The sequence below is a fragment of the Molothrus aeneus genome, chromosome 1, assembly GCF_037042795.1.
Source record: "Molothrus aeneus isolate 106 chromosome 1, BPBGC_Maene_1.0, whole genome shotgun sequence".
Lineage (NCBI taxonomy): Eukaryota > Metazoa > Chordata > Aves > Passeriformes > Icteridae > Molothrus > Molothrus aeneus.
The window spans coordinates 32,289,765-32,306,329 of NC_089646.1; the positions used below are offsets into that span (position 1 = coordinate 32,289,765).

General features: G+C 39.7%; 1 protein-coding gene across 1 annotated transcript; it reads left to right on the plus strand.

Annotated features, from left to right (window-relative positions):
- The first annotated feature begins 5,617 nt into the window (after positions 1-5,617).
- IL6 (interleukin 6) lies at positions 5,618-8,967 on the plus strand. Its single transcript, XM_066554465.1, is given in 4 exon segments — positions 5,618-5,914; positions 5,916-6,101; positions 6,319-6,465; positions 8,687-8,967. Coding segments are annotated over 4 exon segments (822 nt in total). The 3' UTR covers positions 8,879-8,967.
- Positions 8,968-16,565: the final 7,598 nt, after the last annotated feature.

Consider the following 16,565-nt stretch of genomic DNA (forward strand, 5'->3'; position numbering starts at 1 on the left):
AGAAATTTGCTAGAACTCACCCAGAAAGGAAGAAAGACTCAAGTACCCCAATGTGCAAGGCACCACTTTCTGAGTAGGGATATTCAGTTTTCTCAACAAAATGGTATGACCAAAGTGGCAAACTCCACAGCAGCTTCACAGTGTCACTACAGGATCCTTGAGCTAGAAAAACTTTATGAAAGCACACAACACGAATTGAAGGTGCACTCTGCATTTTAGTTCTCCAGTAATCCATCTGCTAAGAGAAACTTCCAACACATATAAAGTGCTATTGAAAAGTTATCTCCCAAAAGGAATGTACTGAAGCCTTGCATCTCATTCTGACAATGGAGTTACAATACTTTTACCACTGATACTGTCCAGTTTTTGTTCTCACTAGAGAGAGAAACCACTGCTTTCCAGGAAAAACCATAAAATTTTCATTAAGTGACTTGGCTTATGTGTAGGTAATCTACAAAGTCACAAATGCAATCACCAGGAAAGGCAGAATGAGAATGCAGAGAATGCACGGCTAAATGTCACACCAAGTGAGACAACAATCTGATAATGAGATTATGGGCACAAAATCATTGGGCATGGACAAGGGTAAACACAGTTAGATTTACAGATGTCTCATGGAACAATGCATGAGCTTTTATTTAAGAGTGAAATAGATCCTCTTTACTGAGGTGAGCTAGAGTTGGTATGCATTCATGAGTGGGACTATAAACATTGACACCCTTGAGTTTCCCTTGGCATTGAGCAAGTTCCTTGGAGGGAAAACCCCAATTTTGAATGCTTTGTAAAACACAATCTACATCTAATGTACCATGTTAAAAATGGTAAACAATAAAGATAAATACTTACACCATTCAGTACCTCCCATACACTCAGGCTCCTCAGTGTTCTCTTTTCAGCTCTGTCATCTTCTCTGGTAACTGAAATACCTCACTCTTCTTCATCATATAACTTCCTTGAATTTTCATCTTTCATGCTTAGAAAGCAAGCTCAATGGGAACTGAGAAGTCCCGAAAGATGAGTGGAACTTACAGTCAATTAATTTTTAAAAACAGAGATTTCTTTCAGAAGTACAACCCTACAATACACAGTGCCGACAAAATGGGATCCCTGTCAAAACAGTGTGTTGTCCTCGCGGGTGATGCTCACAAAACAAGCCAGATGGCAACATGCTGCTTGTGAAAGACCCAAGGCCATTAGTATTTCTAACTTGACCAGCTCTCTGCTCTGGTGTCTCAAGGGGCACCATCCACCCCACCAGGCACATTGTGCTATGAAAGAGAGAAAGCAACAGCTGCCTTCCTTCCATGACAAAAGTTTATCAAATTGCTTCCTGATGCCATTTAACAGCACAGTCACAGAAGCAAAGTGCTCCTAGTGAAAATCGAATTTCACTGTCAGGCGCCACAACATGCCCATTCCAGCATTAAAATCCCTGCAATCATTTTGACTTGAAGGACATGTACCATTAGATATGTCTTGCAGCATTCAGATATTCCCCAAGAACCATTATATCTAGGACCTCTTTCACCTAAGACTGCATGGCTGGAAGTTGTTGTCTGCTGGAAGTTGGCTAGAGACGACCATAGCATTATTTATCTTCTTGAAATTAAGCAGATAAAGCTGAAAACCAGGACATAATTAAAAGGTAAGTAAAAATTTTTCCTCTAAACCTCCAATCTAGCTTAAGGCAAGGAAATTCATGGTATTTGCATATGATGCACTCAAGAAAAGAAATTCAAGTCTTACCACACATCTTAGCCTTTTTTAAGAATGATGCAAGTCTTCCTTTAGGAAAGAAAAATGAGGAATCCACAAAGCTTTTCACCAAAAAATCCCCAAAAAACTTTGAAGTTACTTGGCAAAAAAACAACAGAGAAGGAAAGAACTTGCCAAGCCACAAAAGCCAACAGCCATTAGTCAAGTGCACCAGCGCTCTTTGGTGACATGCAGCTTGTCAAAGTAATGTTTGCTTATGAGAAATATGAACACAGGGTATTACTGACCTGTTCAACCTGTTCACTTCAAATACAGCACAGGGCAGCTTGGTTTGACATTACAAAGAACTCTGACACTCTTTACAAGATCTGTAAGAATCGAGTTCTCTTGTTAACAAGCTTTGAGGAATTCAAGCAAAAATATGTCAGGGGAATCAGACATCAGCTTTCTTCCTCATTCAAAATATTTGGAAGTTATTTGCTTAGTGATTGTCATGATCACAGTTCTGACAATTGGCATTTTCTTCCACGCACAGTCTAACACTTCTATAGAAGAACACCACATTTTCAGTTGTATTTCTTCTCTTACTACCAACAGTACTATTTTAAGTCATAATCCCCAAATAAACATTACTGGTTAGTGGAGATTATTAGAAAGAAAAAGACAGTCAAACCAAACACACAGATTGGAGTGGAACTTACTGCACCCTAATAATTCTACTTCATTGAAAGATCTTAGTTTTCCATGTAGGAATGCCATTTATGTTTGACTCACAACACTCAGCAAGCAAGGTCTCCTGCTGCTGCCAATGGCACTGGGTTTTGCCCCTGCACATGGTAGGGCTCCTTGTAGATATGTGCCTGATGGCTGACAAGAGGGAAGACAAGCTTTGATCATGACAGCTCTGGCAGTTCGTTGAATTCTTCAGTGGTAATAGCATTTCCATGTTGGTGTCATCCACCTCTCCTGAAAACAGGCTCCTTTCTGCAAATCTCCCAGGTTATCAAGAGCAAAAGTGGCACAGGCTTTCTCCCAGGCAGATCAATTCTAGAAGAAAAAGCACCTTTTCCAGAATAGGTCAGTGAGTTGCACATTGATCCTAGAAAACACACATGGGATGATCCTGGATTGACTATAACTTGACTGGAACCTGGAACAATTTTCATGTGCGACAGTTGGAGAGATTTTTTACAACATTCAGAAATGGTCTCTCCGCTCCTACAGAAATGTGCAGTAGTAGTGTTCATTTGTCAGACAGAAGAAAAAGTTGGGTAAACACTGAGAATTTCTGAAATCCCACCTTAGGAAGTTTTTACATACCAGGATGCAGCCATTTGGTTGACAGTATAAATGAAAAGAAAAAATTTGTACAGTGAAATATAGTGCAATAGAAATAAAAGGATGCAAGAACAGTAATCTACAGTATTACAAAGATGCTATGCAGGAAAGAAATTCCTTGGCATCTAGAAACTATGCCTCAGTGTCTCAGTTATAATACTCCTACATTTTAAGTACCGGGATCTCCTGATCTGTAGGTAACTCATGAGCATGTGCTGTTTGTTCAGGGCTTATTAAATTTTGAACAACGTGACTACTGATGAATCAGTGTAATTCAGTGCAGTACAGTGCCAAGTAATTAATAATACAGTGCAGATCTCCTTTAATCCCTTCCCAAAATTTAACCATTATTACAGATAGATCAGTGCAAAAGTATTTCTTCTATGTACAGTACCAATTAAATAAGTGATTTTCCATAAGAAACTGTCCAAAGCAATAAAAGTATTCTAATGCTATTGTATAAATTCTAGTTCCTTCTTCCTTTGAATGCTATGCTTTGTCCTAGATTATCAAATGGAGTTCTGAAGCCATTAATGAGCACCTTTCACTGGAGCATGTAAGTATACTTTGTACTTCTGAAAAGTCACATGGACATTCATATAAAAAAGTAAACAAAACTCCAAAATGAGAAAACAGTAACTGAAGGCTTAGAGACTTTTAGATGAGGAACAATTGAAACTTGCTTTTATTTCACTCTGCAGATGCAACTACATACATCAGCAAGACTGTATAACAGTGATCAGCACAAAAAAGTTCTCTGAAAATTTCTAAGGAATAGAGACTTTCACAATACAATGAGGTATGCATAAAATAAGTTTACAAAATTAAGAATTACAGAGCTACAGAGAAGACTAAATTACAGAATGCTTGCTGAAAAGATATTAAGGAAACACAGCTGCCTACCAAGTTTTCCTCATTTTAAGAATAGTACTCTCACTTAGGTTAGGTAAAGGAAAAGTCTGACTGTCTGCAGGGAACAGCCTATGAGTCGTCTGGCAGCGGAAGGAAATCCCTGAGACGTACATCCATGTGCTACTGCAAGTGGAAAAAGAGGTAGGCAGGAGTTCCCTCCCTGATGTATCTGCCTGCCTCGGATGGTTGTGCAAAAGCAAATACCAGGCTTTGAGCTCATCTGGCCTGGCTGTTTTAATCCTTTAGCACATTTCAGTTGGATCTTTTCATTGATAATAGTCAAACATACTGCTAGTGACATGCTTTCTTCTATGCCTAATGCCACAGACCTGACATTACAGCAAATACTGGTCTGGCAATATCCCCCCTGCTGCACTTGGGGACCTGGGCAGAGATGGATTGCTGCTGTTGAAAACTGCTCTCTCATACTTGTGTTCCAGCTCTAATATCTCTCCACTGGGCAAACTTACCACAGCTGCTTTTCTGCTACTGACAGAAAGAGACATTAAATAAAAGCCAGTAGCATCTTGCTTCTTTCCTGAGGCTCTCTTTTCAGGCTGTGCTTAGAAAATGAAATATCTGGGGTATTTTTCAGTTTCTGCATTGTCTCTAACACCTCTCTTATGCCCCATGTTCTATTCTCCCAACTCTGTACTCTCCTGTTAGGAGTTCCCAATGCAGCCTCTGATTTTTCTTAAGTGAGAAAACGTAACCAACTTCATACTAAAGAAAGAAAAAAAAAAAAAAAAAAAGGGAATTTGGCCAAAATCAGTTCAAGACATTCCACAAGTTCAATGTCAGCATGCCTTAAACAGTTTGACTCAGCCTGCATTCTGCAAGATTGATCCCAACTTGCCCTGGGTCCCTGGGTGAAGAGTCCCCCTGAAAGGTTAAAATTCCTGCAACAGCTACCAGGTAGGCAGAAAGAGATAAGGCAGCAGATAACAAGGAACTTCGTGGCATTTCCTGCAGCCACCCCCCCGTAGGAGCTGGCTTTGGTCCACTTAAAGTATTTGATGTATCTAATCCCACCCACATGTAGTTCACTCAGATGCAACTTGCGACTTGTACTACCCAGCACCTTAACAGGTTTATTTTCACATATACAATTAATAAAAATAGCTAAAATACAGAGATAAATATACATCATACGAAATCCATAAACCATTAAACCACGTTAAAATATTAAAACATACGGAAGTGTATCGCATCTATATAGTATGTGTGTATATAGGCAGGTATGCATGTATAATTTCCAGGAGGTTTTGTACGGCTGGAGCTGGCAGGCTCCGAGGAAAGCGGAACCGGGGGGCTCCAGCCGCGGCCGGGTCCCCGCGGGGCAGGTGAGCCGGCGGTGGATGCGGGGAGCAGCCCGGGCCTCAAGGAGTTACGATTACTTCATGTTCGCACCGCCGCTTTCGGCCGCCCCCCCGGCCCGTTTCACAATCAGAGCTCTCGACGAGCCCTGTCAAACCGCTACGGAGAGTACACACCCCTCCTGATCTGTGCTTCATTGTCGGATTTTCCCCGGCCATGAATAATCTCGAAGCCCCCTCAATAAATACACATTCAGAGATGCCCGGAGCTCATTCAACCCGCCAGCCTCGCCAACGACGAGGGGCCAGGGCCGGAGCCGAGAAGAAGCCGTACCATGAAGTTTCCCCGGGACTGTGGCTGCGACCGTGTCCGCGCCGGCCGCCGCCGGCCGCCCGCCCTCCGCGCCGCGCTGCTGCCGCCGCCGCTGCTGCTGCTGCTGCTGCTGGTGCCGCGGGCCGCCGCCGCCCCGCTGCCCAGCGCGGACTCTTCGGGGGAGGCCGAGCTGGAGGAGGCGGCGGATCGGCGGGCGGTGCTGCCCAACAGCCTGAACCTGGCGCGGCTGCTGCACGACCGGGCGACACAGCTGCAGAACGAGGTGGGTACGGCCGCACCGCGGGCAAGCACACGCTCGCTCGCTCGCTCACACGGCTGGCCCGGCCGCCTCCTGACAAGGTGCGACCAAACCTCTCCGTGTCTCTCCCCAGATGTGCGAGAAGTTTACCGTCTGCCAGAACAGCGTGGAAATGCTCCTCCAGAACAACCTCAACCTCCCCAAGGTGACAGAGAAAGATGGGTGTCTGCTCGCCGGCTTTAATGAGGCAAGGAACAGCTCTCCTTTCCCATCTAATCCTGTATACCTGGGGCAGGTTTTACCTGCTCAAAAGAACTGTGGAAGTTGACTAAAGATTTGTGCCGGCTCTAGCTGGCGTTGGCCAGACCTCCACACTATAGAAGCATCATCTGCTAACCTGCACACACATTGAGATCAAGGCACTTTGAACTCTAAATGACTTTCTTACCTTTCTCTCATTTCAGGATAAATGCTTGAGAAAAATCTCCAGCGGGCTTTATACATTTCAGACATACCTCAAATACATACAAGAAACTTTTATAAGTGAAAACCAAAATGTTAAATCGCTATCCTATAATACAGAGCGCCTGGCACATATCATAAAACAGATGGTGAGTTGGTTTTAAATTCCTTCTGATGATTTTTGTGGCTTAATACTGATGTGAAGTCAGAAATAGAAGATGCTATGTGAAATAGAGGATGCTATGTTTCAGTTCCTTGAAAAAACAGGTGACAGTTCCTTATGGTCAGATCTTACCTTTATGACTTCGAGGTTTTACAAAGTTTTGCTTTCTTTTCTTAAAGAAACAACTCTTCTTCCTACTTTCTATTGTAATTCCAAACCACCAAATGCATCATTGTTTTAAGAACAAATATACTAAACTGGCTGATGGAAAGATTTCTCAGAGAGCTTGTTTATAATTGCAGAACTGCAATTCAGCTTGTACTAATGTTGGAACCCACTGAGAAGTAGAAGTCAGCAACTTTTTTTTAAAGCCCACATTAAAAAAAAAAAAAAGAAAGAAAAGAAAAAGCCAAGTGTATTTTTACAATATTATTTATCTTTAAAACTCTCCAAACCAAACTTCTAAGCCAAGCTGTATGGTATATTGAGATATTGCTGCCAGTATATCAGATAGCTCCCTACTGAAAAACACATATTTTACTTGCAAAAGATCTTCTTTCACAAAAATACCAATTTCTCTCTTGATTTGGTAAACTAAAATGCCATTAACTTCTGACAGACATTTTTCATGTTTTGGAGAGCTTTGAAAGATCACACTTCAAAAATTTACTTCATTCATGTAGTTCTTGCTCATTTTAATAATCCTTAATATGAACACTTCCTTTTGTCTTTGGTGAAAGCATTTGCCTGATTAAAAATCACCCAAGTAAGGACTGCAGAAGTCTTGGGGCATTATTTCCTTCCAGGCAATTTTCAGCATGTGAAAAGCCTATTGTGCATTGTGTGTTTGCCATACCTTTCCTAACATATTTACTTATGCCCATCATTCTTTATGTGAAAGGAAGCTGAGGTGCTTTTTTTCACACTGTGCTAGCTGAGAATAATAGTCCTGTCATAAGACAGCAACTGATTACTGGCTTCCAGCTTGATACATCAAAGTATTTGCAGAAAGTTTGTTTCATAACTGAGAGACACTAGGTTTGTTGGGTTTAGGGCTTTGGATTTTTTTTTTTTTGACCAAGGTAATCAAAACAGGCAGAATTAAACACAGTGACCAAAAAGCAAAACCTGCACTTGTAGAAACTGTGGAGTTTTTGAGAAAAGGCCATGAACTTCAGGTTGGAAATTTTTCTTTGTGAGAGACAAATCTGCTATTTAAGGGAAAGACAGCAAAGCCATTATCCATCACTTGTGGTTAAACAGATCCACCAGCATGATACCTATCTGGATATCCAAACTTTAACAGAGCACAACAAAGAGCTGGGCATACCAGGAAAAGTGGGTGTGATCAGAACACACTCTCAAGTAGTCTGGATAGGAAGAATATTTCTGTCTTATATTTCACAAAAAAGATGTTCCAGAAGGAGGTTTGCATCTTTTTGCCACTTGTTAAAGGGTAGGAGTGATCCTAAACACAGGATTAAGCAGATACTTGCTAGAACTTTGGACTCCACCTAAAAAAGCTCCATGATTTGGGTATGTAACTCCTGTTTTCAGAAGTCCCACTTCTTGGGACAAGTTCTTCAAAGGTCTTTAGGTACTGGGTGCACAGTGCTGTGAGTCAGCATTAGATAAATAACTCATTAGATAAATAACTTTTACTCATCTTGTAGTTATGCTCTCACATATCAGTGAAAGTTGGTGGCACTTAGTCTCACATGTGACTAAATGCCTGGAAAGTAAGAATTAAGCAGCTAAACAAGTTTGACATCTTTGGAAACTTGTTAATCTGTTACAAAATGTGAGAGTACTCCAATGTCAGCCGATTAACTTATGACTCAGGATGGAGCAGTGCAGGTTAGAACAAACCATGATCAGCATCTCCCTACCTAACCAGCCACGTGACTGCCAGAGAGCAGGAGGGGTGTATTGACCTGCTCAGAGCCTGTCAGACCACAATGACAGAGGCATTCAAACCATAACACTACAGCCCAGATTCCTACGCAGCAGTCATAGCAGGCACCAGCATTCCTCACACCTCTGCACAGAAACAGGGCTGGAGGAAAGCACAGTCCCAGGGAAGGCTGTTGTCTGCAGTACAGAAAAATGGAAAAGTGCAGCAGGCTGGGAAAATACAAACGGATGCTCTCCGACAGGCTCAGTGACAGTGCTTTAACCAAGGCCCCCCAATATTTTCTTTCTCACAGGTGATCAATCCTGAAGAAGTGATCATCCCAGATGCAGCTACCCAGGAATCCCTCCACACAAAGCTGAAGTCCACTACGGCTTGGACAGAGAAAATCACCATCCATCTCATCCTCCGAGACTTTACTTCATTTATGGAGAAGACAGTGAGGGCTGTGCGCTATTTGAAAAACACCAGGAGTTTCAGTGCTTGAATGTTTTAGTTCAGGCACAATCCTTTGGTTACAAATCTGTCAGGTGGCAGATAACAGTGTTGTTCTGTTTTAAGAACTAGAAATAGTAACAATGGTTGGCATCTATATACATTCCCATTTCCTTTTAGGAACTTATTTATTGTATTTAAAATATTTATTAGTTTTTAATATTTCTTATTTATATTTTCAATATTTAGAAATAATTTAAACAAATTATGTATTTTATTTCCTTTCTAATGGTACTATTCAGATATAGACTTATTTAATATGTATTCGAAAAAATATTTTCAGAACCCAGAAACATTTTTGTATAACTTATGTTTTTATACATTCAAGAGATGGTATTTTTGACTTTTTTATCTTTTTAAGACAAATAAAAGCCGATTTTTAAAAAAAGCTTGTATAACCCCTGTGAACTTTAAATAAGACTAAAGCACTCTAATATATCCAGCTTTTAATACCTGCAATTATCAGAATAACCACTTTCAAGAACTTCCCTGTACGATTAGGCCAGTTCTCTACATAGCACATATGTACACACATAGACAACTTGATTACCATATAATTCTTAAAATGGGATATGAAGGAACCAGATGCACTGAAAAGGGTACTTAAGAATGAACAAGATAAATCATCAATGCTCCTGAGAAACAAATGGAAAAGCGCCTTATATTTAATAAGGAACACCCAATAAAATTGTTTGTAAGGATCTTCTTACAAGTCAAATAGTCTCTTTTAAATAAATAAAGTGGTGAGACAACCACATTAACCACTTTGACATGAATACTACCCTATGATTAGTTTTATTGCTGTCATCCAGGGGAATTTTCCAAGTTTGGTTAAACATTTCTGGCCCCTACTGCAAGAAGTAAAAAAAAGAAATTTAGGTTATTTCCTTAAGCAACGTAAATCAACATATTGCTGCTGAGCAATGCAGCAACATGCATTTGTCTTTTATAATTTATATTTCACTAGTATGGACAAGCCACATACCATGAATGCATATTCTTGTGTGAAAAAAAATAAAAAACCAAAACAGAACAGGACTCAAGCCTGAGTACCAAACCACTGAAACTTTCCTTGGCTGCATCATCTGCAGCACTGTAGCTGTGCAGGCACCTCATATACCCAAACTCAGAGGAATTCACAGACCACACAGGGGATGCAGGTAGCAGAAGTCCCTCAAGCTTTGTCCCTACAAATGGTAGATTATTAATTACCCTCACTTTTCCTTCTGGCACAGTGGTGAAGATGCACAGATGAAAGGCATGCCTTGGAATGTGGATAAGGATGTCAGCAAACTCTCCTCTTCCTCTGAGTGATCTGATTGTCCACATATGCATTCCACCACTGGGGATGCCAAAACAGTGACCAGTCCACCCACTGCTCACATCTCAGATGCTCAAAACAAAACAAACCTCTGCTTTGCCCAATATGGTAAAACTGTCATCTCAAGTTGAGCAATATCTGGAAAAGGAATGAGGAGATCTCAAGGAGATCTTGAAAGATGTCTGTGGTGAATGGGTTTTCTAACAACATGTAAGATCCTACTTTAACTGTCCTGGCACATGCTCAGGAAACATAGGAAAGCCTGGCTTGGCCTTTTCACTGTTTATATTCACAGGAATTTTCTTTTAGTGACCATTTGTCTTTACTATGTCAATAATAGCTAAAAGACCCAAAGTGGATCCCACACCGTACCTAACATGTGAGAACAGAGGGGGGGGAAAAAAAAGGAAACCATCTCCTGGTTTCACTTCTCCCAGGAGAGAGTGGCTTCCTGAGACCACCATTAGTTACTATGTACACTGCATCTAAACAAACTCACACTGATCTCCTGAAACACCAAAACTTGTGTAAGAATTGGAGTGCTGAAACCCCTTGCAACTGACAGACAAGCACCCACACTTCAACCCCCACCCTGCAGCTGATGGCTACCGCAGGCTGTCTGCAATTCCAGTAAATATGTAAATGCTGCCACGTTTTAGGGTGCAGAAGATGAGCAAAGATTACCACTTGTTGGGTGAGGAGGTCAACTTTCAAGTCCTTCCTGGAGCAGTGTTATCCCTGATGGTGTCACTGAGCTGCCATTATTTCATCTGTGGCTCCTCCACAGCTCTCAGGGTACTTCAGTGCAGCAGCTGCCTTGCTGGCCATCAATCTCCTGTCACAGTGGCAACTTCAGGGACTGCTTCCAGGATCAGCACCACCTGCTGAAACCAACACTCACTGGTGCTTCTGACACACAAATATTTCCAGTAGGGAATTGAGATGAAATCAGAGAAGACCTAAACACTGCTGAGCATGTTATAGGGCCCCTCAAATGAACCAACTTACTCTTTTTCCAGTTTGCTGTGTAGAAACTATTTTATATCAGTAAAACACACAAAAGCATTTATTTTAGTTGGCAGACCAGTACAAACACATAAAAAACCTAGAACAATAGTAAAAAGTGAGCAATCCTAACTACATTCAGCAACAATGCCTCAACACTTCTATTGAAGAGAACTCATCCTAACTGACAGCCAACTCACTGAGCAAAGAAAACGCAAAAAAAAAACAAAACAACAAAAAAACCTCCCACTAACACAACCCAAATTAAAAAAGACCTGCTAATAATGACCTAGAAAAATAGGAAATTACCCACCAAAGCAGCATTTTGGCTGCTGCTGTACAGGACCAGCCTCGCCCTGCACATCCCAGCTAGCCTTTCTGCACATTTCCATTCATCCTTAGTCGTTAACCTCACACTGAGATTCTGGAATGCTTCACAGATGACCAGCTCCCTTCATCCTGATTTTAAATTCCCAAAGAAGGAAGAAAGTAAAGCTATGTTGAAAAGCATGCATACATTATACAGTATGCAAGAAAAGCCCACAGTATTCAGAAACACTGTTTAAGATGAGAAACAAAATATCCCTAAGAGGAGCTGCCATAACACCAAAATGCTGGACAAGAGAGAAAAAAACCAAAACAACTTCCAAAAAACCAAAAAGACAGAATGCAACCTAAAATTAAAGTCATCTGTAATAGAAAACTGGAGGGGTGGGGGTAAGGGATAGTCTCTGAAGTACCATTTTTTAATTTTTTAACCATACTTTACTGTGTGAGAAACTTCTAAGGAAAAAAAAAAAAAAGAGGAAAACATTTCAGCCTGACCAGCTTCCCAGGTTGCAGTACCATTCCCTACCTGGTATTGGTGTAAACACTAAATTTTGGCAGAGAGAACAACTACTTGAATGAGACTGCATGCATCTCTAGTGCCTCCACAGATTTTACCAACAGCTGATGGTGAGATTAGCTAAACCAAGCTGAAGCTACAAGAGATGGAAGAGTTATGCCATCAGTAAAGCATGGCAGCAGCAGCACTTTTCAGCAGTAATAAGTCAATAGGTTGGCTTAGCTTGATGGCAAACTTCCCCCTATGGCTGCCATTGTTATTTGTAACTAATAATATTTTCCAATTTCAATTTCAAAGATAAAATGATGGAAAGGTAAGTATGCACTAGTATACATCAAAGTCCTCATGGTCAAGGTATTAGCAAAAAAAACCCCACCACATACATATATATATATATAACTAGAAACCTTGTGACTAAGCCCTTGCTTTTCAAGTCAAATGATTAGATAACAATTTCTGATCTCTCTCAATGAATTTCTTTCCTCTTCTTGATAAGGGGAAAACAAAACCCACCTACTCCCTTACTCTCAAAAAATACAACCTCTGTAGGGTTCAACCTTGAAGTACTACCTCCATTAATTACTAGCAAAATCAACCAATTTCTGTAATTAATCAGATTAAACCAAACCCTCCTGTATTTTCAAGACTGATTTTGGCAGTCAGCAGAAAAAAACTCTACAAAAATTTTGCAATCTGGAATTCTATTCAGTGACCAGAATCTAAGATTGCCTTTCCTGAGAAAATAATTCCTGAGAAAATGTTTAAAAAACCAAACAAACGTTCACCATCCGAATCAAAACAAAGTGAGATTTGATTTGCCCTGCCATATGCTTTTTCACACAGCAGATAAACATTCCCTCCATCTAACCCATCCTCTAATCCTGAATTAACATAACCATGACCAAGAAACAATGTATGTAACCCACAAGCTTAACCAAGAAATGGCTATTGCATCACACACCATCATGGAAAAGTATTTAGAAATTGCAATTAAGTCATTATTTGTAAAAAATAAATAAATCATATGACATTTAACAGGATGTGGTCTCTCCTCCTGTGGTGAAAACAGATGTAATAAGCTTTAATTTCCACATATCATCAGTACCATCATAGCTTAAATTCCAAGACTGTAAGAAAATATTTCCAAAAGCATCCAGAGTATATACAGTTTGATTTAGCAATTCTCCTGATAAAAACAATTATGTTAGATGTGTGTTTAATTTACTACACAATGCAAGAAGATGAAATCTTAAGCAGCTCTTTGTCACCTACAGCCATTTTGGAAGACAGCCGTACAAAGTAGCAAAAGACAACTTTTATACTTCACCAAAATGGGCCTGTTGTGACAAAATTCTGAACATTGATTCAGTCTGCACTGAAATTTATGTGTTTAAATGTTATAGTTCAGCCAATGGGTGCTTTGCTGGTGAATTCACTCAAGGAAAACAAAAAACCACACAGCCTGTTTTATATCTATGAGATACATCACAGTTACTTTGTACCAGTTGTGTCTACACCAGGAATTTGTAGCAAAATTAAAAACCTATTACAAATTCCCGATCACCTTAATTTTGCCTCAAAAGTGGCCAGGCCTTGAAAAGTTTATGGAGCACACAAATTCCTTTGTAGATTAAATTATTAAGAATAAAATTATACTGAAAGCCAGATGTTTTTTTTCCCTTTAGTGATGACACTAAACTGACCATCCTTTTTCTACCTTCCTAAGCAGGATGTCCACAGTCCATGCACCAAGATCAAGAAAACCACCAAACTCACAAGACTCCCTCTCTGTCTCTTGCACAATTGCTTGTCACCAGGTACAACAGGCTCCAGTGACAGAAGGCATTTCCCTGACTCTGAGGCAACCACAAGCACGCTCCACATCCCTCCACTTAAAAGGCACAAAGTAAAAAGCCAAACAATCCCTATCTCCAGGCTATGATCAACACGATACCTCAAAGTCAGTACAATCTCCACCAAACTCAGGAAGGCATCAATGATTGTATTTCACACATCTACACTGTAGCTTTGAGCTCAGCTGTGGTAGCCAGAGCCCATTTTTCAGTAAACTATGCTCACTGGCTTTATTCCAACACTAAGAGTTCACAGGACTCCATCACAAATCCCATCACAGAAAATAATCTGCACCTGGCTGCAGAAGGCAGTGATTCAGTGACAGAGATCAATACAGTCAAGCAGGAAAACCCATATTTGCTCTTTTCTAAGTGTCTCCCATGTGACAGTAGAAAATTTTCTCAAGTTCTACTGGGAGAAAAACAGAAAGGAAAAAATCAGATTAGAACACTTGAAATTAATAACACCTAATTAAAGTCCCCAGCCTTGACCAACATGAGAGTTCTTGCACCTCATTCCATAGACCTGCCCTCTTCTCCCTAGCACCACCAAAAAAACCCCAGTCTTGCTGAAACAAGCATATTTCTGACCTTTCTTAAGGGAATTAAGATTTTTCACAGGAATCTCTTTAATGAAAAACTTCCCAAACCAATAATCTGCTCTTACAAACACATCCAAATTTTGTGAAAATGACAAAAACTGCAAAGTAACTTCACAACATCCATACCAAAGATTTCTTCATTTTCAAACTTGAAGAAAAATACCTCCAATTTTTTTTTGCTACCTTAAAATTAATTACCAAGATTTAATGATTAATACTTGTTGGTTTTTTTTTTTTGGTTTTTTTTTCCACCAGGGAAGAATATAAATATTTATTTAAGGAGAAGTTTCACTCACCTTTTTAATTACAGTAAGAACACTATTTGGAATGAAAGTCTGGACACATAAACAAAAAACATTATACTACATACTGGCATTCTCTTTAACCTGACTTGAAGGTACTATAAATGACTTTTTCCCCCCTCAATCTGAAAACCCATGATTTCTATGCTAATCACTTTCCTGAAATAGACTTCAGAAACAGTGAATTACCAAAAATTTCCTATCCAATGTGCTTAAAGTAAAAATTTCATAAGCAATATTTATCCAGGAATTCCAAGTTGCAAAAAAATCTGAAACAAAACTATTTTTAAGACAAACTTTCAGCATGGACACGTCACAGAATCTGGCCTGTGCTTGACATATGCAAGCTTTTGTAAAACTTTTAATGAAAGAGGAAACAGTTCCCTATTTCTCTACCTCTTGCCAAATCCTGTAATTCTTGGAAAGCAGCCAGAGCAACCATGCGGCGGTTACCACCCACAAACCACATCCCCAAATGTCAGACACACAACAGGGCACATGCAATACACTTCTGCAGGTGTTTGGGCCCATCCACCCACTGCTGCATTTTGGGTATTGTACACCCACGTGAAATGTAAAATCTGATTGAGAAATACGAGTTACCTCACACCAAATACTGTATCTCTTAATATTGAATATCTCAGGTTACTGCCTAAAATTCAACAGAAGAAAAATGTTCATAATCATGATTAAAGCCACTACCAAGTATCAACAGATTATTTCATTACTATTACCATTAGGATCAGTCAAGAAAAATAATCAAAAATTTAATTTCTTTCATAATTTAAGACTGTGAGCAGTTAGATTAATCTCAAGTTACTGTAAGAGAAAAGGCACTAGGAAGGCTGCACTAGCAAAAGGATACATGGTCACAAGACACTGTTCTGCATTCAGCCCTTGCAATGTTACACTGTCAGCACTCTATCACCATTAGCCACGCCAGTATTTCATAGCATTTGACTGAGTTATCATGATTAATGGAATTTTAAAGAACATGTTGGTTTGCACTAGTTCTCATAAACATTTTCACTTTTTTCTTTCCATTTCTTGTCCTTCATTTTAAGTTTTTTCACTTGGCTCATTTCTCTCCGTTTCTCCAATCAAACCCCTAAACACAGTAACACTTTACTGTGAATTGTCATGGCAGATTAAAACTGAGGAATCTCCTATTCTTAAGCTTTTAATTAATGCAAAAAAAGCCTGAAAAATCAGTGAGGTTAAAAAAAAAAGCCATGCCAAAATCTAGAATACCTTTGTTGCAATGACAATTTGGGGTCAATAAACATTATTTTTTATCTCATCACTGCAGAGATACAAACTACCCTGCACAGCTCTGGAATGGAGAGAGCAGTCCACCCAAAACAGCTTCTATTTAACAGAAACCAGACAGTCACCATTTTAAGTGTTTGAACTTCAGTGTTATAAGGGAGAAAACCAATTGAAACCAAAACAAACATGTTCCAAAGAGCAAGACTTCAGCATAACAATGAAGCACATACCTCGTTTAGTGTACTCGTTTTCTTCCTTCAGTTATGCATTAGTAACTTTCTCTTATAGTATGGACAATTTATACACATACACATAGAGCACTCAACTGTTGTGTCCTCCCATCCCATTCTAAATCCCAGAAAACACAGATATCATTTAAAGGTAAGTTTAGCAGGAAAGTATACTTTTTTAGTATCTGACTGTGCTAAAAATACAAACATACATATCCATCAATCTTTACTGCATCCACAGATAAAAGAA